Source organism: Dipodomys ordii, unplaced genomic scaffold (genome assembly GCF_000151885.1).
Source record: "Dipodomys ordii isolate 6190 unplaced genomic scaffold, Dord_2.0 Scaffold8, whole genome shotgun sequence".
Lineage (NCBI taxonomy): Eukaryota > Metazoa > Chordata > Mammalia > Rodentia > Heteromyidae > Dipodomys > Dipodomys ordii.
Genome location: NW_012267224.1, coordinates 18,833,404 through 18,859,156, shown reverse-complemented (window position 1 = coordinate 18,859,156; position 25,753 = coordinate 18,833,404). Strand labels below are relative to the sequence as shown.

The 25,753-nt window shown below is 39.5% G+C and overlaps 1 protein-coding gene across 1 annotated transcript; it reads left to right on the top strand.

Moving 5' to 3' along the window:
* The first annotated feature begins 3,299 nt into the window (after window positions 1-3,299).
* LOC105980169 (sister chromatid cohesion protein PDS5 homolog A-like) lies at window positions 3,300-22,012 on the top strand. The gene is made up of 8 exons (XM_013008907.1): window positions 3,300-3,322; window positions 6,602-6,734; window positions 7,424-7,543; window positions 10,586-10,648; window positions 11,298-11,443; window positions 13,322-13,430; window positions 16,881-17,227; window positions 21,509-22,012. Exons 1-8 carry the CDS (start codon window positions 3,300-3,302, stop codon window positions 21,510-21,512), a joined length of 945 nt encoding a protein of 314 aa, XP_012864361.1. The 3' UTR covers window positions 21,513-22,012.
* Window positions 22,013-25,753: the final 3,741 nt, after the last annotated feature.

Below are 25,753 nucleotides of genomic sequence, written 5' to 3'. Positions count from 1 at the left end.
AAAAAAAAAAAAAAGAAAAGAAAAGATAATCCCAGTGCCAGGAGTACGGACTCATCTATAATCATATCATTCAAGAGGCAGAGATGGGAAGAATGCAGTTTGAATATAGCCTGGGTAAAGACTTTGTAAGTCCATCTCAATCAACATAAGTGGTAGTACATGCCTGTCATCCTAGCTGTTTAGGAAGCACAAACAGAAATATTGTTGTTCAGGCCAGCCTGGGAGTAAATATCAGAACTTATCCCAAATGAATTCAAGTAAAAGTTCTGGGTACATGGCTCAAGTGATAGAGCACTTGCCTACCATGAGAACATTAGTTCATACCCCCTCAGTACCACCAGAAAAGTGAAGATAAAAAATACTTATCCATACATAAAATATTCTATGGCTAGTCTGTAAACAAATAGTAAACCAGTGTATATGATACCAAACTTTGTATATGACACAGGATGAAAGATTAACAGGCTAAAGATTATGTACACATGATAAAATAATATTTGCTATCTTTCTTCATTGCTGTTTTGCCCTCAAGTTGATACTGTCAGTTTATATTGAAAGTATTACATTTTTTACTACTAGACAGTAACTTTTTCCTAAGCTGATTTAAAAGAGCATTTAAAGCATTGTATAGATTTGGTGGATAACCTTGTCAAAATCTTAATGGGAAAAATGTTGTTCATTGTCCTACATTATTTGTAAGCATTAGATTATGAGATCTTTATATTTTGAGGACTTCTCATTCTGTTGTTCAACACATCATCCCAGTGATGTTACCCTTTAAAATACATGAAATCTGCTTCTTTTTTTTTTTTAATTTTGCCAGTCCTGTGGCTTGAACACAGGACCTAGGCACTGTCCCTGAGCTGCTTTTGCTCAAGATTAGCACTCTCCCACTTGAGCTACAATGCCACTCCAGCCTTTTCTGTTTATGTGGTACTGAGGAAACACTCTACCACTTAACCACATTCCCAATCCAAAGTCTACTTTTTTTGTGTGTGCCAGTCCTGGGGCTTGAAGTCAATGCTTTTTTAACTCAGGGATAGTGCCCAGGCCTTGAGTTCAAACCCCCTGACCAACAATGCCTCCCCTTTTCTCCTCCCCACCCCCAAAAGAAAAGTTTGGATTTAACTGATTTGCAAGTTTCCCTTTTCTTGTTGTTTGGAATTACTGTGGGTTGATCTCAGATCTTTACCCTTTTAGAAAGCCACTCCACTGCTTGAGCCACATCTCCAGCTCTTTCTTGAACTTTTTTCCTTTGTCAGTACTGGAACTTGAACTCAGGGCATCATGTTCTAGGTTGACATTCTTGCTCATGTCTGCCACTTAAGCAATCCCTCCAGTCCAACATTTTGCTGTTTAATCGAAGATGGAGTCTTACAGACTCTGTTCTAACTGGCTTCTGTGATCCTGTAAGTCTTAGCTCCTTAAGATAATAGGATGAACTGTTGATGCCAGGTTTTGCTCTGGTTATTTTTGAGATAAGATCTGACCTTTTGTATCCACCTACCTAAATTGCAATCCTTGTGCTTATTTATGTTACTTGCTATATCTGAAATAACAGGTGTGCTACCCCAATCAGCTTTTTCTGTTGATGTGAGGTCTTTTGTGAACTCTTGGATTTACCTGGACACAATCCTCCTAATCTCGTTGTAGCTGGAATAACAGATACACACCAAATTATCTTGCTGTTAGTGGAGATGGACATAGCATTAACTTTTTGCTTGTGTTGGCCTCACCCCATGATCTTCTAATCTCTGCTTCTTGAGTAACTATGTTGAGTAACTATGTTGAGAGATGTGAGCCACTGGTGCCCATAATGTGATCTAAACTAAGGGCCTTGCTTGACAAGAATTCTTGACAGTTGAGCTGCAGCTCCAGCCCTAAGTAAATACTTTCTGAAACTACATTGTTAAATTTCATCTGAGGGTTGGGATTGTGGCATGGTGGTAGAATGCTTTCCAAGCATGCATGAGGCCCTGGGTTCAATTCCACGGTACCATGTAAATAAATTTTTTTAGGAAGTGGCCCTGTAGCTCAATTGGTAGAGTGCTCACCTTGAGCTGAAGAGCTGAGGGACAGCGGCCAAGCCCAGAGTTCAGCTTGGGGTTGGGAAGGTGGCTCAGTGGTAGAGTGCTTGCCTCGCATGCATGAAGCCCTGGGTTCGATTCTTCAGCACCACATAAGCAGTAAAAGCCAGAAGTGATGCTGTGGTTCAAGTGGTAGAGCCATGAGCTGAAGAGCTGAGGGACAGCACCCAAGCCCAGAGTTCAAAAAAAAAGCTTTGTTATAAGAAAAATACTGAATTACACGGAGTCTTTAGAGTTAGAATTGAAATTAATGGCACGTATCATTTTGTCCTTAATTTTGTTTGGTCTTACATGCAGCACTTTTTTCTTTCTTTTTTTTTGGTAGGTAGTGGGGCTTGAACTCTGATCCTGAGCGCTGTCCCTCAGCTCTTCAGCTCAAGGCGAGCACTCTACCACTTGAGCTACAGTGCCACTTCCACATGCAGCACTTTTTTATTTCTATTTTTTTATTTTTTTGGGGGTCCGGTCGTGGGGCTTGAACTCTGGGCCTGGGCACTGTCCCTCAGCTCTTCAGCTCAAGGCTAGCACTCTACCACTTGAGCCACAGCGCCACTTCCAGCTTTTTTCTTTTTGCTTATGTGGTGCTGAGGAATCGAACCCAGGGCCTCATGCATGCAAGGCAAGCGCTCTACCACTGAGCCACCTTCCCAGCCCCGCACTTTTCATTTTTAAACATTTACTTTTCAGTTACCATTTATTTTAAATAATGTTTTCCATAGCATAGTTTAATGATGTATCAGAAGGAAAAACTATTTTTGTTTTTCAGTCATGGGGCTTGAATTCTGGGCTTGGGTGCTGCCCCTCAGCTCTTCAGCTCAAGGCTAGCTAGCTCTCTACCACTTGAGCCACAGTACCACTTCGGCTTTTTCTGTTTATATGGTGCTGAGGAATGGAACCCAGGGCCTCATGCATGTGAGGCAGGTACTCTACCACTGAGCCCACTGCCAAGCCTAGCAAAAATTTTAATTGCATACATTAGCAATAGATTGTTTCATTGTGATAATTCAGTGGACTTACACAGTGTGCTTCAAACAAATTCATCATGTTCCCTTAGCACTTCTCTCCCTCCTATTCAAATGGTAATTTATTTGTGTATGTGTGACATAACTTCAATCATCTTCACTTCCCAGTGCTTGCTCCTCTTTTCCCTCTTACTCCCCCCCACTCCACCAACTTGCCCCTTTTATATTCATACCCCTCATTAACAACAATATGGGTTTAAATTCCACAGACAAGTAAAAAATGCAGTACTGTATTTTTGAAGTTGTAATATCTGTCCAACACAGTAATCTGCTGTTCCATCCATTTTCCTTCAAATGATGTGTTATTCTTTGTCACACCATTGTGTTCTTTATTTGGTCATTGAGTACCATATGCTGGTTATCATACCTTGGCTATCACAAATAATACTTTGATAGCACTGGTTATATACCCGAGTGGTGTTTTAGTTTTATTAAGAACCCCTACATGGTTTTCAATAGTGGTTATACTACTTTACATTCTTAACAGCAGTGCCTGAGGGCTCCTTTCCCCCTACAGTTCTACTTCCATTTGTTGTTCCCTCCCCTCCTCTCCTCCTTCTGGGGATTGAACTCAGGGCCTGGGCATTGTCCCTGATTCTTTAGCTCAAGACTAGCTCTACCACTTGAGCTACATTGCCACTTCAGGCTTTTTGTGCTACTGAGGAATCAAACCCTGGACTTCATGCATGCTAGGCAAGCACTCTACCAATAAGCCACATACCCAGCCCATTTGTTGTTTTCTTGATAGCTACCATTCTCACTGGAATGAGATGGAAAGCTCCTTTATAGCTAATGGTACTGCACATTTCTACATATATTGATTGCTGTTATTTATAGTGCTACTTGAGAGAACCATTCAACTCATTTTCCTATTTATTACTGGAATTATTTGTTCTTGTGATTAACTTATAAGCTCTTTGTATATGTATAATACTAATTCTTTTTTAAAAATTCTTTATTGTGATTAAGTGATTACATAAATTTCCCAAATTTCACAGTGTTGTGGGATAGTGATGCTTAAAGTCATATACACATAGAATACGAATTCTTTATCCATTGAACAGACAAAAGTTTTCTCTCATTCTCTGGGTAGGTTTCTGATTCTAGTAGTGATTTCTTTTGTTGTGTGTAAATTTTAAATTTGATGCAATTCCATTTGTCTACTCAAAAGTCATTGCCTATGCTTTTGTTTCCAGTTGTTTTACCATAGTAATTTCAGAATTTTAGATCTTCTAGCCACTTGAAATAGATTGCAGTGTAAGACAAGGTGTAGGGATTTAGTTTCAGTCTTCTAAATGTGGCTATTCTAGAATTTCCTATCGCTGTACATTTTGATGCTATCTTCAGGCTCCCTTCTGTCTCCCAGGGAGCCAGGACAGGCTTGGAACTGTTGGCTGCTATTTTCTCTCTTCTTTTTCTCTGTGCTTATACCTTTTTTGTGATTCCCAGTGTTCATCCAGATTCTCTCTTCAGAACATAGTATTTCATGTATTATTTGGCTCTTTCAGAGTCAAAATCTCTCATCTTTCCCTTGCCTCTCTATTAGTATTTTTGAACTTGTGCCAAATAAAATTTTGTTTTGATATTTTAAAATGTGTAATTGAGTAGAAAATAATGTTTAGGTTTTTCTCTCATAGATCTATAAATGCAGTGCCACGTTGTGTCTGTATAACCCAGATCTATGTTGCCCAGATGCTAGTCTTGAATTCCTATGCTGAAACACTCATGGCTTAACTTCCCAAGTAGCTGAAACTACATGTGTAATATGCATGCCTGGTTTGCCTATATCTTGATTGAATTATTCTATTATTGAGCTATAGGAATTATTTATATATTGAGATATTTCTTGTGAGATATATGATTTAACCTCTTCTAGATGGTATCCTTTAATAAATAAGAGCTTTAAATTTTACTGAAGCCTAGTTGAATTCTCTTAATAGCTTTTGTGCCCTATATAAGAATCCATATCCAAGGCTGGGCACTGGTGCCTCATGCCTATAATCCCAACAATTTAGGAGGCTAAGAGCTGAGAACTGTGGGCAGCCAGTCTGTGCAAAAGAGTCCAAAGATTCTCTAACAAACAAAAAGATAACTGGATGAGTCAAAAGAGCTGAAGAAGAATGCAAGATCCTGAGTTCAGATTTTCTTTATTATGGCTTGTCTTTCTCAGTATGGTGTCCTCAAATTGCATCCATTTTCCTGAAAATTATTACTTCTTTTGTTGTTGTTGTTGATCGTGGGGCTAGAACTCTGAGCCTGGGCACTGTCCCTCAGTTCTTCAGCTCAAGGCGAGCACTCTATCTCTTGAGCCACAGCACCACTTCCAGTTTTCTAGTGGTTTACTGGAGATAAGAGTCTCACGGACTTTCCTGCTAAGTCTACTTTTAGTCTTTCGAGGAGTTTAATTTCCTTAGTGCTTGAGTACATTCCTACCAGCAGTGAATGAGGATTATGTGTGTACCCATGTCTTTGCCTGTGTTGCTTTTTGTGACGGATGCCATTCTGACTAGGGTGAGATGGAATCTTAATGTAATTTTGATTTGCATTTTATGTCTAAGGATTTCTTTATGTATCAGCCATTTGTGTATTTCTTAAAGCTTTGTGTTCAGTTCACGTGCATAGTGATTAATTGGATGAGAGACAGAGTGTGTATGTGTTTGTCCTAGGGCTTGAACTCAAGGCCTGGACACTATACCTGAACTTTTTTGCTCAAGGTTAATGCTTTACCACTTGAGCCACAGCTCCACTTCAGGCTTTTTGGTGGTTAATTGGACATGTTGCATGGATTTTCCTACTCAAGTTGGCTTCTAATAGGCATCTTCAGATTTCATTCTCATGAGAAGCTAGGATTATAGGAGTGATCCTATAACTTTCTGTTTTCCTATAGTAGATTTTAATTTTTATGCCTCAGTTTGAGCTCTTTGAACCAATTGGAGTTGATCAAGTGGGTACCCAGTTTTCCTAGCAACATATATTGACAAGGCTCTCTTTTTCCCCCTAGTGTTTGTTGGTCATTTGTCAGAAATTAGTTGGTAGGTGGATTTTGGTGGCTCAAACCTGTAATCCTAGCTACTCAGGAGTCTGAAATCTAAGGATCAAGATTCAAAGCCATCTCAGACAGGAAAGTGAGACTCTTAGCTCCAGTTTACCACCAGAAAACCAGAAGTGGAGATGTGGCTCTAAGTGGTAGAGTTCTAGCTTTGAGCAGAAAAGCTCAAGCCCCAGAACTGACAAAAACATTGGTTGGAACTACGTGAGTTCCAGTATGGCTATTTTCATGATACCAATTCTGCTAATCCATGAGCTTGGAAAGAGGTCTTTGCATTTTCTGCTGTTCTTTAGTTTCTTCAGTTTTCTAGTTTTCCTATAGCAGTCTTTTATGGAATTATATTTAGCATTTATCTTACATATTCACATAAAAGAATTTTCTTATACTTATTTCCTTAAGCAAAATCACCTCACTTTAGTATATTTAATATGTTTACCATTTAGGTGCCTATGGTTCATGCTTGAAGTTTTAATGACAAAGAATGAAAACAATAGCCATGCATTTATGAAGAAGATGGCAGAGAACATCAAGTTAACCAGAGATGCTCAATCTCCAGATGAATCCAAAACAAATGAAGTAAGATAATGTTAAGAAAATAGATACTAAGACATTAATATAGAAAAACATACTGACCACTATTTTTCCTGGGAATTATAAAATGTTTCTAAAAATAAACATAGCCTATTTTTGTTATATTTCATCACATGAATTTTGTTGTCTTAGTCTTTAGAAAAGGTATGGCTGGAGAAAATAGTGTAAAGGATTTAGCCGGGCAGGAAAGGCCATGAGTCTCATCTCCAATTAACTACCAGAAAACTGGAAGTGGGGCTGTGGCTCAAGCGGTAGAGCACTTGTTTTGAGCTGAAGAGCTCAGGGACAATACCAAAGCCCAAAGTTCAAGCCCCACAAACCGACAAAAAAAAAGTTTTTCCTACCATGCACAAGACCCTTAGTTTGATTCCTAGCACCACAGTGGAAACTTCACCAATGCAGGAGAATAAGACCTGACAAAATTAATGGTGCTGTCTTAGGTGTTCCATCTAGTAAGAGTACTAGTGGGTACCTTGTTGGGTTGATTGTTATTTCTCACGCATACTGGACGTTCGTGTTCAATTACTAAGATGAAGCAATGGTGAACAGAAATAGGAAATGTTTGAAGAGTAAGTGGTCCTGTATCTTCTTTATATATTTTGTGGAATTAGTCATCATGATTATTTCAATCATGTAAGTTTTAGATATAAAGTGATTTCCTTTTTTCTTTCTAGAAACTTTATACAGTATGTGATGTGGCTCTCTGTGTTATAAACAGTAAAAGTGCTTTGTGCAATGCAGATTCACCAAAAGAACCAGTCCTTCCAATGAAATTTTTTACACAACCTGAAAAGGTAATTTTTCAAAAGATATATAATTGTATTGTTATTATTAAGGTGTTGTACAGAGGAGTTACTATTTCACAGTTCGGGTAATGTGTACATTTCTCTCTTGGACAATGTCACCCCTTCCTTTACTTTCCCCCAGTTTTCCCCTCCCATCTGTGAAAGGTATTTTTTTCCTACTTATTTTTCTACCACATTGATGTGGTCTTACAAATATTAAGTGAACTCTTGAATTTAGGTTTACCCTGACTGGAATAATGCCCACATAGCATATTCATAGCAGCCAGGTGATGGATGCAACTCATGGTGAGAGCTTGCCCGACCCTGTGCCCTGCGTTCCAGCCCAGCTACCACAGTAACACCGGCAAGAACATAAATAGTTTCTAAGAGCGTGGATTCTTTTATTATCTGTAACTTAAAATGTTGGAGGATAAGTTTTTTCTTTTTCTCACCATACCACTTTCTTGGTGTTTTTGTTATTGCTATTCCTAATATGTTGTTTTTTATATGTTATAAACTCAATCACTAGAATACCAGTCACTAGAATACCAGGCTTATAAGATAGTGTGAGTCTATATTTCTTCATGAGTTAAGTGACTAAACTTGGTTATCCAGGCTTTGTAACATTTATTATTTTATTTTATTTTATTTTATTTGGGTCCAGTCATGGGGCCTGAACTCTGGGCCTGGGCGCTGTCCCTCAGCTCTTCAGCTCAAGGCTAGCGCTCTACCACTTGAGCCACAGCGCCACTTCCCGGCTTTTTTCTTTTTGCTTATGTGGTGCTAAGGAATCAAACCCAGGGCCTCTGGCTTGTAGGGCAAGGGCTCTACCACTGAGCCATCTTCCCAGCCCCTTATTTTTGTTTTAGTGTGTGTGTGTGTGTGTGTGTGCGCACTCGCGCACATGTGTGCATGTGCATACATGCATACTAGTACTGGAGCTTGAACTCAGGGCTTGTGCTCTTGCTTTTTTTTTTTTTTTTGGTCAGTTGTAGGGCTTGAACTCAGGGCCAGGGTGCTATCCCTATGCTCTTTTGCTCAAGGCTAGTGGCTAGTGCTCTACTACTTTGAGCCACAGCACCACTTCTGCTTTTTTCACGGTTAATTGGAGATAAGTGTCTCATGGCCTTTCCTGCCTGAGCAGGTTTTGAATGTCGATCCTTAGATCTTAACCTCCTGAATAGCTAGGATTACAGGTTTGAGCCACAAGTGCCTGGCTTCTTGCTTGTCTTTAGCTCAAGGCTGGCACTATTAATTGAGCCACACGTCCACGCCCATATTTCTAATCTTAGCCCTTTGGAGACTGTGACAACAAATCATGTTTGAGTACACCTAAGGTACACATACGTAGTGAGGCTCCTGTGTCAAAAAGAAAACAAAGCAAAGGATATCTCATTGTGTCTCACACATTGTAAGAGTGTGAACTCTTCATATGCACACTTAAATTGGTTTCTCCTATACCACTAGTATGAAATAAATTAATAAATGGAAAAAATTACAGCAGTACTAGATTTTGAAATCATTTCCTTGCACTTGTTAGTTAGGTGTTCTACCACTTGAGCTATGCCCTCAGCCATTTTCACTTCAGTTACTTTTCAGCTAGAATCTTACATTTTCGCCTGAGCTGAGTTGGACTACCATTCTCCTGCGTGCCTCTGGAAGTATCTAGGATTACACACCTAGCTTGTTGATGACATAATGGTGTCTTGCTAACTTTTTGCCTGCAACTGTAATCCTTCTTCTGTCTGCTCCTTCAAAATAACTGGGGTTGATGGGTGCTGGTGGTTCACGCCTGTAATCCTAACTATTCAGGAGATCTCAGTATCATAGTTCAAAGTCAGCCTGGACATGAACGGCAGTTAATTTCCAATTAACCACTAGAAAGACAGAAGTGGTGTTGTCGCTCAGTGATAGAGCACCATCCTTGAGCAAAAAAGAGCTCAGAGACAGCACCTATGCCCCAAGTTCAAGCCCCATGATTGACTCCCCCTTCCCCCCCCAAAAAAAAGCTAGTATTAGAAGTATAAGCCACTATTACACATTTTGGTGGTATATTTACCTTTATGATGGTCTATATATACTTCTTAGAAACAATTGCTCTTGTTTTGGAGATAACGACTCTGTAACTTAAGTGGCATGGAATTTACTCTGGAGTGAGAGGTATAGATGATTGCATACAGTTCAAAATATATATATGTGTGTAAAATATATTACATATTTTATATATGTGTGTGTATTTCCTCTTTTTTTTTTTTTGTCTTCGGTCATAGAGCTTGCACTGGGTGTGAGCACTGTCCCTGAGCTCTTCTGCTCAAGGCTAGCACCCTACCACTTCAAGCCACAGCACCACTTTCAGTTTTCTGGTGGTTAATTGGAGATAAGTGTCTCAAGGACTTTCTTGCCCAGGCTAGTTTTGAATCACTACCCTCAGATATCAGCCTCCTGAGTAACTAGGATTACAAGCATAAGCCATTGGCGCCCAACTAAAAATATTTTTAATTAAGATGACAAATCCTTTTTTAACAATAATTCTTTTGAAATTTGGTGTGAATTTCCTTAATAAATATTAAATGCCTATTAATGCATAGTGCCATTTTGGCAACTAACTCATTGAGTCCCAGACTAAAATTTATTTTTGTCTAAGATCAGGACTCAAACCCTGTATTGGCGCATTCGCTCATTGGCTGGCACTTGATCATCTGAGCCACCCCTGCAATCCTGAGAGTAAAATTTATAATATAGTCAAGGTGAAAATGACTTAATGAACATATTGGTGTTGTGTCTTTTTGCATTAAAACATATCGAAAACAGTATACTTTATTTAAAATTCCACTCAGTGGTAAGGCCCTTAGCCTAGTAAAGGTAAGGTCACGGGCTGAATCTCCAGTAACACGCATATGCAGTTGGAGAGACTTCCTACATTTGCATAGATATTTACTTGATATATATATATATATATATATTAGTACAAATATAACAGTTGCAAGGTTCAGTGGCTCAAAAGCCACATTTAGAGAATAAAAATATGTATTCCATTTTTGTTTCTAATAGGACTTCTGTAATGACAAGAGTTACATTTCAGAAGAGACAAGAGTACTTCTGTTAACTGGAAAGGTATTATATACTTGGCATTCTGGGGATTCTATGTACTTTTTTTTTTAAACAAACAGTTATTAATTCTGGATTTGAATATCATCTGTTTTAATGCCTTTATCTGATGTTAACTTCTACCCAATGGCCACCTTTTCATGTGTTCTCTTCAGAGTTTCTAGCTTGAAATTTATTTACAATTCACAAAACAGATTTTCTAAGAAAAAGAGTTAAAAGAAAAAGGTGGGTAAAATACAGAAGCTGTTTTTTTAATTGAATTAGTAATTTTTTTTCAAATATTGAATGTGATTGAAACCTAAAAGGTCAAAAAAGTAATATAATTTTTAAGTAGTATTATTATAAGTTAGTGGGTCTGTTTAAACACATTTTACTATGTATATCAGTATGTTTGAAGGGCCACTTTTTTAGGAAATAAGGGCTAATAGTGCTCCCTTGTTATTGTTAAGTAGAGGAAATGTTAATGATTTTAACCTTATTTGGGCAGCCAAATACATTTCTACAGAATTGATAACAATCCTTTGACTTACGCCAACAAAGATCTCCTATTTTCATGTGGTTCTTTCACTAACATATAAAATACCGTGTGCGTGCGCGTGTGTGCTTTTGTGTGTGTGTGTGTGTGTGTGTGTGTGTGTGTGTGTGTGATTTTCAGCCAAAGCCAACTGGAGTACTTGGTACAGTAAATAAACCTTTATCTGCAACCGGAAGGAAGCCTTATGTTAGAAGTGCTGGGACTGAGACTGGAAGCAACATTAATGTAAACTCAGAAATGAATCCTTCACCCGGAAATCGTTCAAGGCAAGTTTTTTTCTTAAGTTGATTTTCTTTTCTTCCTCACTTGTTGACTTATTCCTCAAGCATATTACAAAATGGAGTCATGGCTTAAGAAGTGGTACAAAAGTCATGCTGTTGAGTTTTAGTGTTTTTATTATGAGAGTCAGTATCGTACTATACAGTTTGAAATGGAAAGGTTTCCTGTGTGTAAAAAGTAACCAGAAAAAATAGGAATTTGTAATGTAACTAATATTGACAAATATTTATACTGTTTATATAACAAAATTCAACATATAGAAATACCATGGAAAATAAAACTTTTTTTTCTTTTTTTTTTTTTGGTGCCTGTTGGGGTTTGGTGCCTGGCTTGGGGCCCAGATACTGTTCCTGAGCTTTTTGCTTGAGGCTAGTGCTCTACCTCTGGGGGCACACCTCCACTTGCAGCTTTTTTTGCTGGTTAATTGGACATGAGAGTGTCATGGACTTTTCTCTGGCTGGCTTTGAACCATGATCCTCAGATCTCAGCCTCCTGAGTAGCTAGGATTACAGGCGTGAGGCCTTGGTGCTAAGATTATAACTTTTAAATAATTTGAAACCCAAGTTTTTAACTCAAATTATGAGGTAATTTTTTTGGTCAGTGTTGAGGATCAAACATCTGTCATCATGCGTGGTAGGAAAGTACCAGTGAGTGAGGTCCCAAGTCTTCCGTGATTATTTAGCATGTTGTGTTGACTATATTAACAGATAAATAGTTTCCACTGAGTTTACTATTAAAAATCAAAACGGAAGGTTTTGTGTGTGTGTGTTTTATGATACAGTCTCACCCTGATGCTGGGGACCTGGTACACTTGTCCCCCCTGCTGACTGCAGTAGGCCTGCCCTGAAATACCCTCTTGTTCCAGTTTTGGCAGTCCTGGGGCTCGAACTCAGGGCCTCAGCACTGTCACTGAGCTTTTCTGCTGCATGCTAGCTCTCTACCACTTTCAGCAACAGTGCCACTTCCAGTGGATGAGTCTCATGGACTTTCTTTCCTGGGCTGGCTTTGAACCTCAATCCTCAGACTTCAGTGTCCTGAGCAGCTAAGATTACAAGTGTGAACCAGCAAGGCCCAGCACCACCTTTTTTTTTTTTTTTTTAATGAACCATTTTAAATAGTGCAGTTTTGGAGATATCATTCTTTTCCTTTTTCTTTGTGGCTTGGTTATGGGGCTTGAACTCAAGGCCTGTGCACTGTCCTTGAACCAAGCTCTTCGTGCTCAAGGCTTAGCGCTCTACCACTTGAACCACAATGCCACTTTTGGTTTTTGAGTGGTTAATTGGAGATGAATTTCACAGGGACTTTTCTGCCCCAGCTGGCTTTGAACCAGGATACTCAGATCTCAGCCTCCTGAGTAGCTAGGATTATATAGGCATGAGCCACTGATGCTTAACCATCCAATTTTAAGCATAAACTAAGTAATGTTTAAAAGGAATTTTTTCCCACAGAATTCTATAGTGCAAAGTAAATTAATATAGAACAGTTGTGATTTATTAAAGAGTGTTCACATAACTCCTGAGTGGCCTTTTCTGAGGTAACCCCTACTGTGAAGAACATTAAGAACACTGGAAATTACTATGCCATACTCTGATCTCCTATCCCCAAGCGATGAGGATTAGAATAGTTGTGTGTGTGTTTCTTGACAGTTCTTTTGTCAGGCAATTTTAAGCAATATCTTACATTATTGATGTTAAATGGAAGAGCTACTTAGCATGGTGTAATGAGCACAGATCTGAACCTTTGTCATTGTACCATTTGCATTGTTTCAACATTCCTTCTTGGCAGACTTTAAAGAGTAAACTTGATGTTGGTGTCATGAGATGAAGAAGCCTTGTTTTGTGTGTGTGTTTGTTATCAATTACCAGGGAGCAGAGTTCAGAGGCAGCAGAAACCGGAGTTAGTGAGAATGAGGAAAACCCTGTGAGAATTATTTCTGTCGCTCCTGTAAAGAATATTGACCCTGTTAAGAATAAGGTAAATATTCATTCATTTGCAGTGCTAATGTTCAAATCCATACCCTTGCACACCCAAATCTTAGGCAGAGGCTTTTAAATTTTAACAAGTGAATTTTTCCTTAGTAGATTTTTTCCCTATATATTTTATAGTTTATATTTTTACCCTGTATGGTGGTAAGAAAGTGACTGGCAGCAGTTAAATAAAATTTTATACATGTGTTTATGCTGTTTCTGCTCTTCTAAAATGATTATACCTTTGTGAACACATACACAGACCATAATGGTCTGCTTCTCCACACTGCCTGGCTCAACACCTTGAAACAGTACTCACGTGGCTGAGATCTTTTTTGTTTTTGTTTTGTTCTAGTTTTTTGTTTTTGGGGGTTGTTGTTTTTTTTTGGTCAGTTGTGGGGCTTGAACTCTGGGCCTGAGCAGGGGTTGAGATCTTTAAGCCAGCCAGGCAGACAATCCCAAAGACTCTTCTCTCCAGGTAACCAGCAGAAAGTCAGAAGATAACTTGTAGCTCAAGTGGAGAAACACCAACCTTGAGCAAAAAATGCTCAGAGTTCTGAGTTCAGCCCTAGAACATCCTCATACACCAGCATGTGCACATGCATGCATACAGAAACACACACATGCATACGTGTATACACACACCTGCAAACAACTAAGATTTAGGAGAGCCATATTGCCAGTGTTCTTTTTTTCTTTTTATTATTCTAAGGCTGATGTACAGAGAGGTTACAATTACATAAGTCAGGTTCATGAATACATTTCATTTTAAATTATGTCACACTTCCCTTCCTCTCTCCCAGTTTTAGTACGAAAACTGGTTTCCTCTTCATAGGACTTTTATGTGAGCTCCTTTTACATATGGATATATGCAAATAAGACACGGAGTATGGGTTTTCTTTGTAACTAAAGCTGGCCTTGAACTTGTAATTCTCCTTCCTCTGGATGCCAATGAATGAAATTAAAAGCTTGTGTCATGATGCCTGGCCATGTTATTTTTGGTTGTTTTTGTTTTTGGGTCCAGTCATGGGCCTGAACTCTGGGCCTGGGCACTGTCCCTCAGCTCTTCACCTCAAGGCTAGTGCTCTACCAGTTGAACCACAGTGCCACTTCCGGCTTTTTTTTTCTGCATTTGTGGTGCTGAGGAATCAAACCCAGGGCTTCATGCATGCAAGGCAAGTACTCTACCTCTGAGCCACCTTCCCAGCCCTGGCCATGTTATTTTTAATGGTTTTTCCTATATATGACCTTTCTCTGCCTAAACACATAAGAACTGGTGCATTTACTTTGATTTGCTTTATTTACTCAGTGAAATGCAGAGTCAAGGAATATATATATAGTACTGATTTTAGATTGTTTCATATTGATGTTCCTGAATCATTGTAACCTTTATAAATAGGTTATAAAAAGGAGTTCTTCACTACACACACAACAACCAGCACATTTTACAGTTCTTTGGAGTTTTTTCAGGCTCAAATATTGTAGCAGATATTCTAATTATTTTCATTTTCATTTGACTGTTGTGATTCTTTTTCAGATATTTTGTTCTCTTGTCAGTTTCACTTTTCACAAAACAAGATACTGTTTTAATATTGGTAAAGGAATTTTTATTTATTTTTTTGGTCAGTCGTGGGGCTTGAACTCTGGCCTGGGCACTGTCCCTCAGCTCTTCAGCTTACAGCAAGCGCTCTATCTTTTGAGTCACAGTGCCACTTCCAGTTTTCTGGTTGTTAATTGGAAATAAGTATTTCACAGTCTTTCCTGCCCGGGCTGGCTTTAAACTGCGATTCTCAGCTCTCAGCCTCCTGAATAGCTAGGATTACAGGCGTGAGCCACTGGCACCCAAGAATATTTTTAATTAAAGAAGCACTCAACCAGTTATAAATGGATGCTTTCTCCGAATTTTATTTTCATTCCTTGGATGCCTCCTTCTTTGACTTTTAGCTTTTGTACTTAAAAAACATTGGGCTTATTTACTTTAACATGTGTGCGTGCGTGTGTGTGTGTGTGAGAGAGAGAGAGAGCGTGTGTGTGTGTGTGTGTGTGAGCGCGTGTGCATGCGTGCATCCTCACTACTAGGGCTTGAACTCAGGGTCTGGGTGCTGAACTTTAGCTTTTTTTGCTCAGCTAGCACCCTCCCACTCGTGGTACAGCTCTACTTGAGGCTGCTGGATGGGGAATTGGAGATGGCCATCTGACCCTCTTTCCTGTCCCACCTGACTTTAAACTGCAGTCCACAGAGCTAAGAATCTTCAGTAGCTAGGATTACAGGCATTGTCTACCTGTGTTTGGCTGGCTTATTTGCGTGTGTTTTGATTTTGGTTTGGTTTTTTGCTTGTTCTGGGTTGGATTCAGGGCTTAGGCATTATCCCTGTGCTTCTTTTTGCCCCCAACTGGTGCTCTACCACTTTGATTGAACCACAGTCTACTTTCAGCTTGTTTTTGCTTGTTATTTAAAAATAGGAGTCTCTCTGCCTTTCCTGCCACACTGGTTTCACCATGATCCTGAGATCTCGGCTTCCTAAAGAGCTAGAAATACACGTATAAGCCACTGTGCAAGCTATATAAAGTCTGGCTTTGTTTTTACTTTAAAAAATGGTTAGGTTTGAGCTGAGAATGTGGCTTAGTGCTAGAGTGCTTGCCTCACATGCATGAAGCCCTGGGTTTGCTTCCTCAGTACCACATAAACAAAAATCCAGAAGTCACGTAGTGGTGATAGAGTGCTAGCCTTGAGCAGAAGCTCAGGGACAGCTCCCAGGCTCTGAGTTAAGGCCCCAGGACTGGCAAAAAAAAAAAAAAAAAAGCTATGCTTGAGAAGGCCTCTACTACCAGTGTTAGGGAGGCAGCAGAGGATCCTAAGCTCCAGGCCACGCCACGCCATGCCACAGCACACCGGCCCAGTCTGCGCCCAACACCTGCATACATACTAGCCAGAATGTTTAATGAACTATTCCTACTCCAGGTTTTTTTCTTTTTTCTTTTTTTTGTCAGTTGTGGGGCTTGAACTCAGCCTGCACTCTGTCCCTCTGCTCTTCAGCTTAAGGCTAGCATTATACCGCTTGAGCCACAGCACCACTTCTGGTTTTCTGGGGTTTACTGGAGATAAGAGTCTCATGGCTTTTCCTGTCCTGGCTGGCTTTGAACTACCATCCTCAGATCTCAGCCCCCTGAATAGCTAGGATTACAGGTGTGAGCCCCCAGCACCTGGCTACTCCAGGTTTTATACCACTTGAGTGCTGCTCTGTGACAGGGTTAGAATGCTTACCTTGGGCACTGAAAATAGGAAAAATGTTGGTTGTTTTGTTGTGAGTGTCTTGTCTTTAGAATTTCCTTTTCCAACAGGATATAAACCCAGGAATAGTAACTCTTTTTAAATAGTTTCAGAATTCTTTTTTTTTTTTAGCATATTATTGATGTTAAAATGTTTGTATTTATAGTTGTGTTTGTACTCTTTTAGGAAATCAATTCTGATCAAGCTACCCCAGGCAACATCAGTGGTGACCGAGGAAAGAAAAAAACAGTAACAGCAGCCGGCACAGAAAATGTCCAACAAAAATCAGATGAAAAAGTAGATGAATCGGGAGCTCCTGCCCCTTCCAAACCCAGGAGAGGACGCCGACCCAAGTCTGAATCTCAGGGCAATGTAACCAAAAACGATGATATAAGCAAACCCATTAGCAAGGGAAGGAAAAGAATTATTATCACTCACGACAGTCCTGGGGAAGCAGGAAATGCCAAAGTGCCCAAGCTGCAAGATGTGGCCAAAAAGGCAACACCAACAGAGAGACAAATTGACCTACAGAGGTAATGCACACTAGTCTTCCTGAACTTAGAATTTAGCATTGTCATTTCCCCCCAAAATACCGTTAGAGTAAAAACAGCATTTAGTTATCATTCATAATCTACACTTCTAAGAGGCACTGATTTGGACTTCTTTAGATAATTTTTATTATGATACAGTTTTTTAATTATATGATATTTTTTATATTTCTGTTAGCAAGGAGAATGTTAGCTGTCTTAAAAGGTTACGTGGGGGTGTTTATAATATAAATGCTTCATTTTGGATACAAACTGATAGAAAAGATAGTAATGAAATATGTGGAGGTAAATGGCTCTCTAAGTTAATTCTCATTCACTTGTTATAAAACAACCTCATGGTACTCATCTTTGACCAGTGCTAAGAATTGAATGGATCTGGGTCTGGTGGCTTTGTTCTTATTCTCTTAACAAATACTTAGTGATTGAAGTGTTGCACATCATGTGAGTTCAGAAGCTTATCCATGGGCTGGGAAGGTGGCTCAGTGATAGAGTGCTTGCCTTGCATGCATGAGGCCCTGGGTTCGATTCCTCAGTACCACATAAGCAAAAGGAAAAAAACCGGAAGTGGTGCTGTGGCTCAAGTGGTAGAGCGCTAGCCTTGAGCTGAAGAGCTGAGGGACAGCACCCAGGCCCAGAGTTCAGGCCCCACAACTGGACCCCCCAAAAAAGAAGAAGAAGCTTATCCACTCTATTAGAAAATAGAAAACAGGCAGGCACTGGATCCTCATGCTTGTAATCCTATACTATACTCAGAAGGCTGAGATCTAAGGATTATGGTTCAAAGCCAGCCCAAGCAGGGAAGTCTGTGAGACTCGAGTCTCTAATTAAACACCAGAAAACTTGAATTGGGGCTGTGGTACAAAATGGTAGAGCTCTGGCCTAGAGCAAAAGAGCTCAGGGATAGCACCCAGACCCTGAGTTCAAGCCCCACAACTGACCAGAAAAAGAAAACAGAAAACATTTATTTGAACAGATTGATATACTAAACATACAAAAATTGGCTTCATAGGATGACTTACACCTATAATCCCAGCATTTGGGCTGCAGAGATAGGTTGATCATGACCTCAAGGCAAGCCTGGCTACAAAGTAAAATAAGCCAGAACCAAATGAGAGCTATTATATGGTTTAATATTTATGAGGTACCTAGAACAATTAAGTTCATAGACATAGAAAGGTTAGTGATGACCCTGAAGGAAAGAGTGAAAAAGGTTTTGAGACTTTTATCTCCAGTTAACCACTAAAAAACCAGAAGTAGACCTGTGGCTCAAGAGATAGAGTGCCATCCTTGGGGAAAAAAGCTAAGGTAAGCTGGTCCCAGTGGCTCATGCTTGTAAACCTAGCTACTCAGAGGAGACTGAGATCTGAGGATTGCAGTTCAAAGCCAGCCTGGGGGAGGGGCTAGGAAGGTAGCTCAGAGGTAGAGTGTTTGCCTTGCATGCATGAGGCCCGGGTTCTATTCCTCAGCACCACATAAGCAGAAAAAGCTGGAAGTATCGCTTTGGCTCAAGTGGTAGAGCGCTAACCTTGAGCAGAAGAGCTGAGGGACAGTGCTCTGGCCCAGAGTTCAGGCCCCATGACCGACCAAAAAAAAAAAAAAAAAGCCAGCCTGGGCAGGAAAGTCCATGAGACTCCTGTCTCCAATAAACCACTCAGAAAATTGGAAGTGGTGTTGTAGGCATGAGGTAAAGAGCTAAGGGATAGTGCCTAGGTCCTGATTTTAAACCCTAGTGTTTGTGTACACACACACACACACACAGAGTTAAAATGGCAAATGCGATGTTTCATATAGAAACAAATATATCACAGTTTTAGAACTTCATAAAAACAGAAGTTGAACATTCTTATCTGAAACGTGTGGGACCAGAAGCATGTCAAATTTTGAATTTTTTTTTGCATTTTGGAGTATTTGCATATACATAGCAAAGATACTTGGGGAGAAGAGACAAATGTAAACACAAAATTCATTTATACAGATGGTTATTTATGTACTCATTACCTTGCTCATGTAACTGTAACCCCTCTGTACAGTATTTTTACAATAAAAAAGTTAAAAAAAGAGACAGATGGTTATTTATGCAATATTTTATTGTAAATGCATTATAGATCAGGTATTGCCACCAGCACCCAGTTGAAAATCAAAAGTTTAATTCGCACACATGTATTACATATCACCTGAGACTAAAAAAGTTCCATGTTATTGTTAGTTTTTTTTAAATCGATGTGTGGTCTGCTGTTCCCTACCTTTAATTGGGGCGGGGGGAGGTGATAGTAGGCCAGTCCAGGGGCTTGAACTCTGGCCTAGACACTGTTCGTGAGGTTTTATGCTCAGGCTTGCTCTCTGTCATTTGAACTACAACCCCACTGCCAGCTTTTTGATCGTTAATTGGAGATAAGAGTCATGTGTATTCTCCTCCTGCCCAGGCTGACTTTGAGCCATGGTTTTCAGATCTCGGTCTCCTGAGTAGCTAGTATTGTGGGTGTAAGCTATTGGAGCCCCGCTCTTCCTCCATATTTTTAGTCAGCTTTATTAGTATGAAGACTATTCTGGTCAGGATTAAATTTGCCTATAATCACATATATGTAGGAATCAGAAACATGGGGACTACAATAGATGTCATCCCAGGCAAAAAGTTAGCAAGACTTTATCTAGAAAATAAGCCATACAAGTAGGCAGACTAGGCACGTTTATGCTGCAAAGCAGGGGTGGAAGAGTCATGCTCTTAAGGCCAGGCAGGCAAGACCCTATCTGGAAAATCACCTAAATCAAAACAAGTGGGAGGCTTGAGTTCAGACCTTGGTACCTCTAAGTTATTTATTCCATGAATAATACAGATGAAGTTTGGATACGCAATATATGCCTTATAATCCAAGTGCTTGAGAGGCTGAGGCAGATCAAGGATTTGAGGCTAGCTTCAGCTATTTTCTTGTCTAATAAAACAAAGGAAGGGACTACGGTTCTGCAGGTTTGGCTCCATGTTACAGTGCTTGCCTGGCATGTTCAGTGTTCTGGGCTCCATCCTCTGTGCCTATTAAAAAACAAAAATGTAGAGTTTCCAGTTTTATCTGGTGGAAGAGTGCTTGCCTAGCATTGCAAGGCCTTGAGTTTCTTAGTACTGCAAAAAAATAAATAAATAAAAGGAGAAACAGTATAAGTAAGATGGCCTAGTAACAACTTGCCCCAAATTAATGCCAACCTGGCCAATAGGCACCTCCCAGGACAGAAGAGAACAAATCTAGACAGTGTCAGTGGGGAGAAAGGAGTCCTTATCATTCTATCCAGAATCTCCTCCTACACCGTTAGATTATATTCTCTCTAACCTGTATACATCGAGGGTTTTGCCAAGAGCCTTTTGTTTTTTGGGTTTTTTTTTTTGCTCAAGCTGGCATTCTTCCAATTAATTCAGCCACACTTCCATTTCCATCTTTTTGCTGGTCAATTAAAGAGTCTTATCAGACTTTTGCTTGATCTGGCTTCAGACATCAGTCATTACATCTCAGCCTGAGGAGCTAGAATTATAGGTACAAGTCACTAACACCGGCTTTTTGCATTTTGTTTGTCTGGTTTTGTTTTTAGTATATAAAATATATTTTTCTACACAGCTTAAGAATCAGAGGTTATTTTTAATTAGATATTCATTAAGTTACTTGTATTTTATTTTTTTGGTCAGTCATAGGTCTTGAACTCTGGGCCTGGGCACTGTCCCTGAGCTCTTCGACTCAAGGCTAGCGGCCTCCCACTTGAGCCCCACAGTACCACTTCCAGTTTTCTGGTGGTTAATTGGAGATAAGAGTCTCATGGACTTTCCTGCCTGGGCTGGCTTTGAACTGTGCTCCTCAGATCTCAGCCTCTTGAGTAGCTAGGATCATAGGCACAAGCCACCAGCACCCAACTAGGGGGGGAAGAAAATTGAGCCAATATAGTAGGTTAGTTGAGCATTTGGTTTGGCTTGTACCCATTTTTTTGTTGTTGTTTTATTCCCAGTAATGAGACCTGAACTAAGGGCCTAGGTGCTGTCTCTAAGCTTTTTTGTGCTCAAGGCTAGCGCTTTATTACTTGAGCTACAGTACTACTTCCAACATTTTCTGAGTAGTTTATTAGAGATACGTATCTCGAGGACTTTCCTGCTAGGGCTGGCTTTGGACCACGATCCTCAGATCTCAGCCTCCTGAGTAGCTAGGATTATAGGCGTGAGTCACCAGCATCCAGCTAAACCAACGCTATCATTTTTATCTTTTCTAACTTTTGTGTTCTTCTGTTCTCAAGGTAAAAAGAAAAATCACTTGCAAAGGGAGAGAATGAAGGCCAAACAGAAGCGGATTCCAGCTTCTGCAAAAACATGGATTCAGAAACGTCTCTGAGCAGAAAACGGAGTTCACTTCAAAACACTTTCTGCCTTGAAAACTGAAACTATGACTTCCTTTTTACATGACCAGAGTCCTTTGATGGAAATGTACAGCAGAAACTTGAAAGAGAAGCTAAAGCAACTCTGTTTCCCCTTTCCCCAGACTTTTCCTATGAAAAGTCAATAATTAAGCAAATTGCTTAACACTTGGTTCCAGTTCCTACATATCTGGAGTTTAAATGCATAATACACCATTAATTTCCATGCTGCGTTTTCTATTTTAAAGTATAACAACAAGATGTCTTTACACTGACACTGAATATTCATTCTAGAGCCAGGATTTCCCATGTTACCCAAGAAAAAAATTGAAGTCTACTGAATTAATTTTTTTAGAAGAAAAAAGATTACGTATTTCTTTTGTTTTCCTTTTTGGAAAATTTTATGTATGATTCTTTCTGCCTGTCTACTTTTCTGCAAAAATGAGATGTACAGATTTCAGTTCCCTGATATGAAAAGTGATGTTGTGGCAATTTTATAATGTTGCTTTCTGATTTTTATCAGAGTGAGAAATTAAAATTATTGATTTGCAAGTAGCAAACAGTTCATATTTTGATTTCCCCTCCATTTTAGTTTAATATAATTTGCAATAAATGTACATATTGTTTCATAAAGCCTATCACTTTAAGTGGTTTTTTACTCCTCTTAAGTTGGAATATTTGGAAGTTTAAAGGAGTAAAGACTGCTCAACATTTGGTTTATAATATTTGTCACCAGATTTTTATTATTGATGTAAAAAAAGATTTTTTTTCTTTCCAAATAGTTGGCTGTTGGCAGCTTTGTAAGGAAGTTGGAGGTTTTGCTGTCATGTCAGCCTTCAGCATGTGTTGTTGGGAAGTAAGTGTCCGTTTCTGTTTCTGGTCTGGGCTCAGTTTTACCTACCTTATACACAACTATTGAATCCACAGTTTTACCTACCTTATACACAGCTATTGAATCCACATAATATGTTTCTTGCCATTGGTAACGTGTGCACTTTCTGTGTACACCTAATCATATTTAAGGGTTTTTTGGCATAAAATAAATGCTTCTAGATGTAATATGGCAGTCTTTAATCTTTTTATCATATTACGCTTTCTTGTCAGTTTTTAATATGAAAGGGCTGAAATCACAGAGAACATGATTACAACCAACTCTGCATTATCCATATATGAAATACTGACTATACTTGAGAGACTTTCTGTTGTTTTGGGGTTAGTCATGGGCTTGAACTCAGACCCTGGGCACTTGTCCCTGGGTCTTTTTTACTCAAGGCTAGTGCTCTACCACTTTGAGCCCCAGCACGGTTTTCTGGTGGCTAACTGGAGATAAGAGTCTAATGGACTTTCATGTCCAGGCTGGCTTTGAGTCATTTTCCTCAGATCTTAGCCTCCTGAATAGCCAGAATTGCAGACAGGCGTGAGGTACCAGGGCCTGGCCAAGATTGTTAATTTTTTTTTTAATGACCATTAATTTACAAAATAGTCATGGCTCCTGCAGAGTTGATACAAGGGGAGCTTGAAATTCATCCTTTCTCACGTTCATTGTTATATCTGACTCCCACTGTCCTCTAGTCCACACCCTGTTTCCTTACTTCATGTGGGGCCAAGGAAATAAAGATGCGAGTTTTCAGTGTCACTCACATTCGCATGGATAATTGAGAGTTGAGTGTGAACTGACTGAAAGATGAGTAATTCTTTTTAAGTATACATATATATCCATATTCATTAGAAATAAGGCTTTTAGGGGATAATCAATACCAATGATAGAAAACAGTATCTTTTAAAAGGGCAAAATAAAGCCTCCTTACTGTCTTTTTATAACCCTTTAAAAATAGAAGATACTGTCTCCAATATTGATGAAAATCATAATCTATGCATATATATAAAGTCCTTGCAGCATCAGTCCACAGCTTGATTCTTAGGACCTCTAGTTTGTCACCAACAAAAAAATGTATGACAGTCAATGACCTACTGTACTATGATGGCGGACAAGTAGTTGAGAGAAAAAAGGCTTCCAAGGGATCAGCCGCACCAGACAAAATGTAACAACCATTTGCATCAGCCTGTGGTTTTTTTAGATTTTTGGCGGGAATTAAAAGGATGTTTTTCCTTGCAGGAACTTATATAAATGGCCCATTTCTGCTTTGTAAAATGACCCAAGTGTCTTGTCCTTATGGTCAAGGAGAGTAAAGTGAATGAAGTAAATACACAGGGATTGCAGGGAGCTTGTCCATTTGCCTTTGAAAAGGAAAGTGTAAAATCTCTTAGGAATCTGGTATTCACATCTCAGAGAAAACAACACAAAAGTGCAGACTTATATTTGAGAATAATGTTAACCCTTTGTGTCTAGTTTAAAGCTTCTTGTATTTGTCTAAAACTACAAGCCAGAATTTTGTATCTCCTTTGATAAAAAGTGTGTATAATGTAAAGTAGTTTTGCATATTCTTGTGCTGCACATGGGCTGAATTTTTAGAATTTTTTAAAGACTTGAAGCAGAACCTTGTAATTTGTGTAAATGACAAGTGTAAAATTCTACCATAAGATGCTAAAAATTATGCACTGTTTCGAATAAAACCAAGAAATGCAGCATTGTATAGAAGTGTGGAGCCCTGAATACTCACATCCTCTGCTGATGCATTCAAAGCCGGTGACATTTCTGTGTATATTGTCTGTTTCATTTCTCGAATCACATATCCTAAGAAGAAATCAAATGCCAACTCTTTAAACTTCTATCCACATACTCTGATCTGGCTTATAGTAACAATGAAAATAATGGATGCTCAGTTCTGATGTATATTTGGGAAACTTTGACTTATTCCTTAACCTGTGAATGTAAAATCGGTCATACATTCATACTTTATTACAGACAATGGACATGCGTGTATTAGTTTGATAATAGTTCACAACAATGAGATTACATGGGGCTGGAAAGGTGACTCGGTGGTAGAGTGCTTGCCTTGCATGCGTGAGGCCCTGGGTTTGATTCCTCAGCACCACATAAGCAGAAAAAGCTGGAAGTGGCACTGTGGCTCAAGTGGTAGAGTGCTAGCCTTGAGCTGAAGAGCTGAGGGGCAGCGCCCAGGCCCAGAGTTCAGGCCCCAGGACCAGCAAAAAAAATTTAAAAAATAAGAGCTCACTTAAATGTATCTAGAATTCTAGGTAACCAAAATGAGAAATGCACCCATGCTCAGTTGGATATTTTACTGTAAGTAGGGTTATCTTTCCAGAACTGCAGGCTAAGCTGAGAGTATGGGGGGATGGGTGCCTTTACTGATACAAAGTTTTTCTTTCTGGCTTTTTTTTTTGTTGGTCATGGGGCTTGAACTCTGGGACTGGACACTATCCCTGAGCTATTCTTCAGCTCAAGGCCAGCGCTCTACCACTTGAGCCACAGCACCACTTCTGGCTTTTTTCTGCTTATGTGGTGCAGAGGAATTGAACCCAGGGCCTCATGCATGCAAGACAAGTGCTCTACCACTGAGCCACCTTCCCAGCTCCTCTGGTCATTATTTTGTATTACTAAAATTGATGTAATTTGATTAATAAGACTAGAAACTACATAGGTCAGGTAAAACTATTATGCCATTTCAGTTTTAGTTTTTTTCAGTGCTAGGGCTTCATAAATTTTGTTTCCTCTGAGAATGTCTATTTTATCAATATCTTTGACAGTTTTTCGCACTGGACTCAAAATTCTGGATTGAATGTTGTTTTTCTGCATTTGAAAATTCCATGCCACTTCCTTGGGCTTGAATGTTATTGGGATTTGTCTTTGTGGTGCTGGTACTCACTTGCCTTTTTTGCTCAAATTTAGCACTTCATCTTTTTGCTGGTTAATTAAAGATAAGATTCTCACAAACTTTACTGCCTGGACTGGCTTCAAACTTCAGTCCTCAGATACCAGCTAGTATTACAGTGCCTGTAACTGGATGCATTGCAGTTTCTCAATGTTGGAATACGGAATGGAGGAGGGAGTATCATTTGGATGAATAACATGACAATAGGATTTTTTTAAATTTATTTTTTGGCTGGTTGTGGGGCCTGAACTCTGGGCCTGGGTGCTGCCCCTCAGCTCTTCAGCTAAAGTGCTCTACCACTTGAGCCACAGCGCCACTTCCGGCTTTTTCTGCT

What these genes read in the sequence shown, in the direction of transcription:
- LOC105980169 (XM_013008907.1), top strand. Translation starts at nt 3,300, where the DNA reads ATGGGTTTAAATTCCACAGACAA. An exon ending in TACTTCTGTTAACTGGAAAG is followed by an intron (nt 10,649 to 11,297) that starts GTATTATATACT and finishes TGTGATTTTCAG; the next exon opens with CCAAAGCCAACTGGAGTACT. An exon ending in TCACCCGGAAATCGTTCAAG is followed by an intron (nt 11,444 to 13,321) that starts GCAAGTTTTTTT and finishes ATCAATTACCAG; the next exon opens with GGAGCAGAGTTCAGAGGCAG.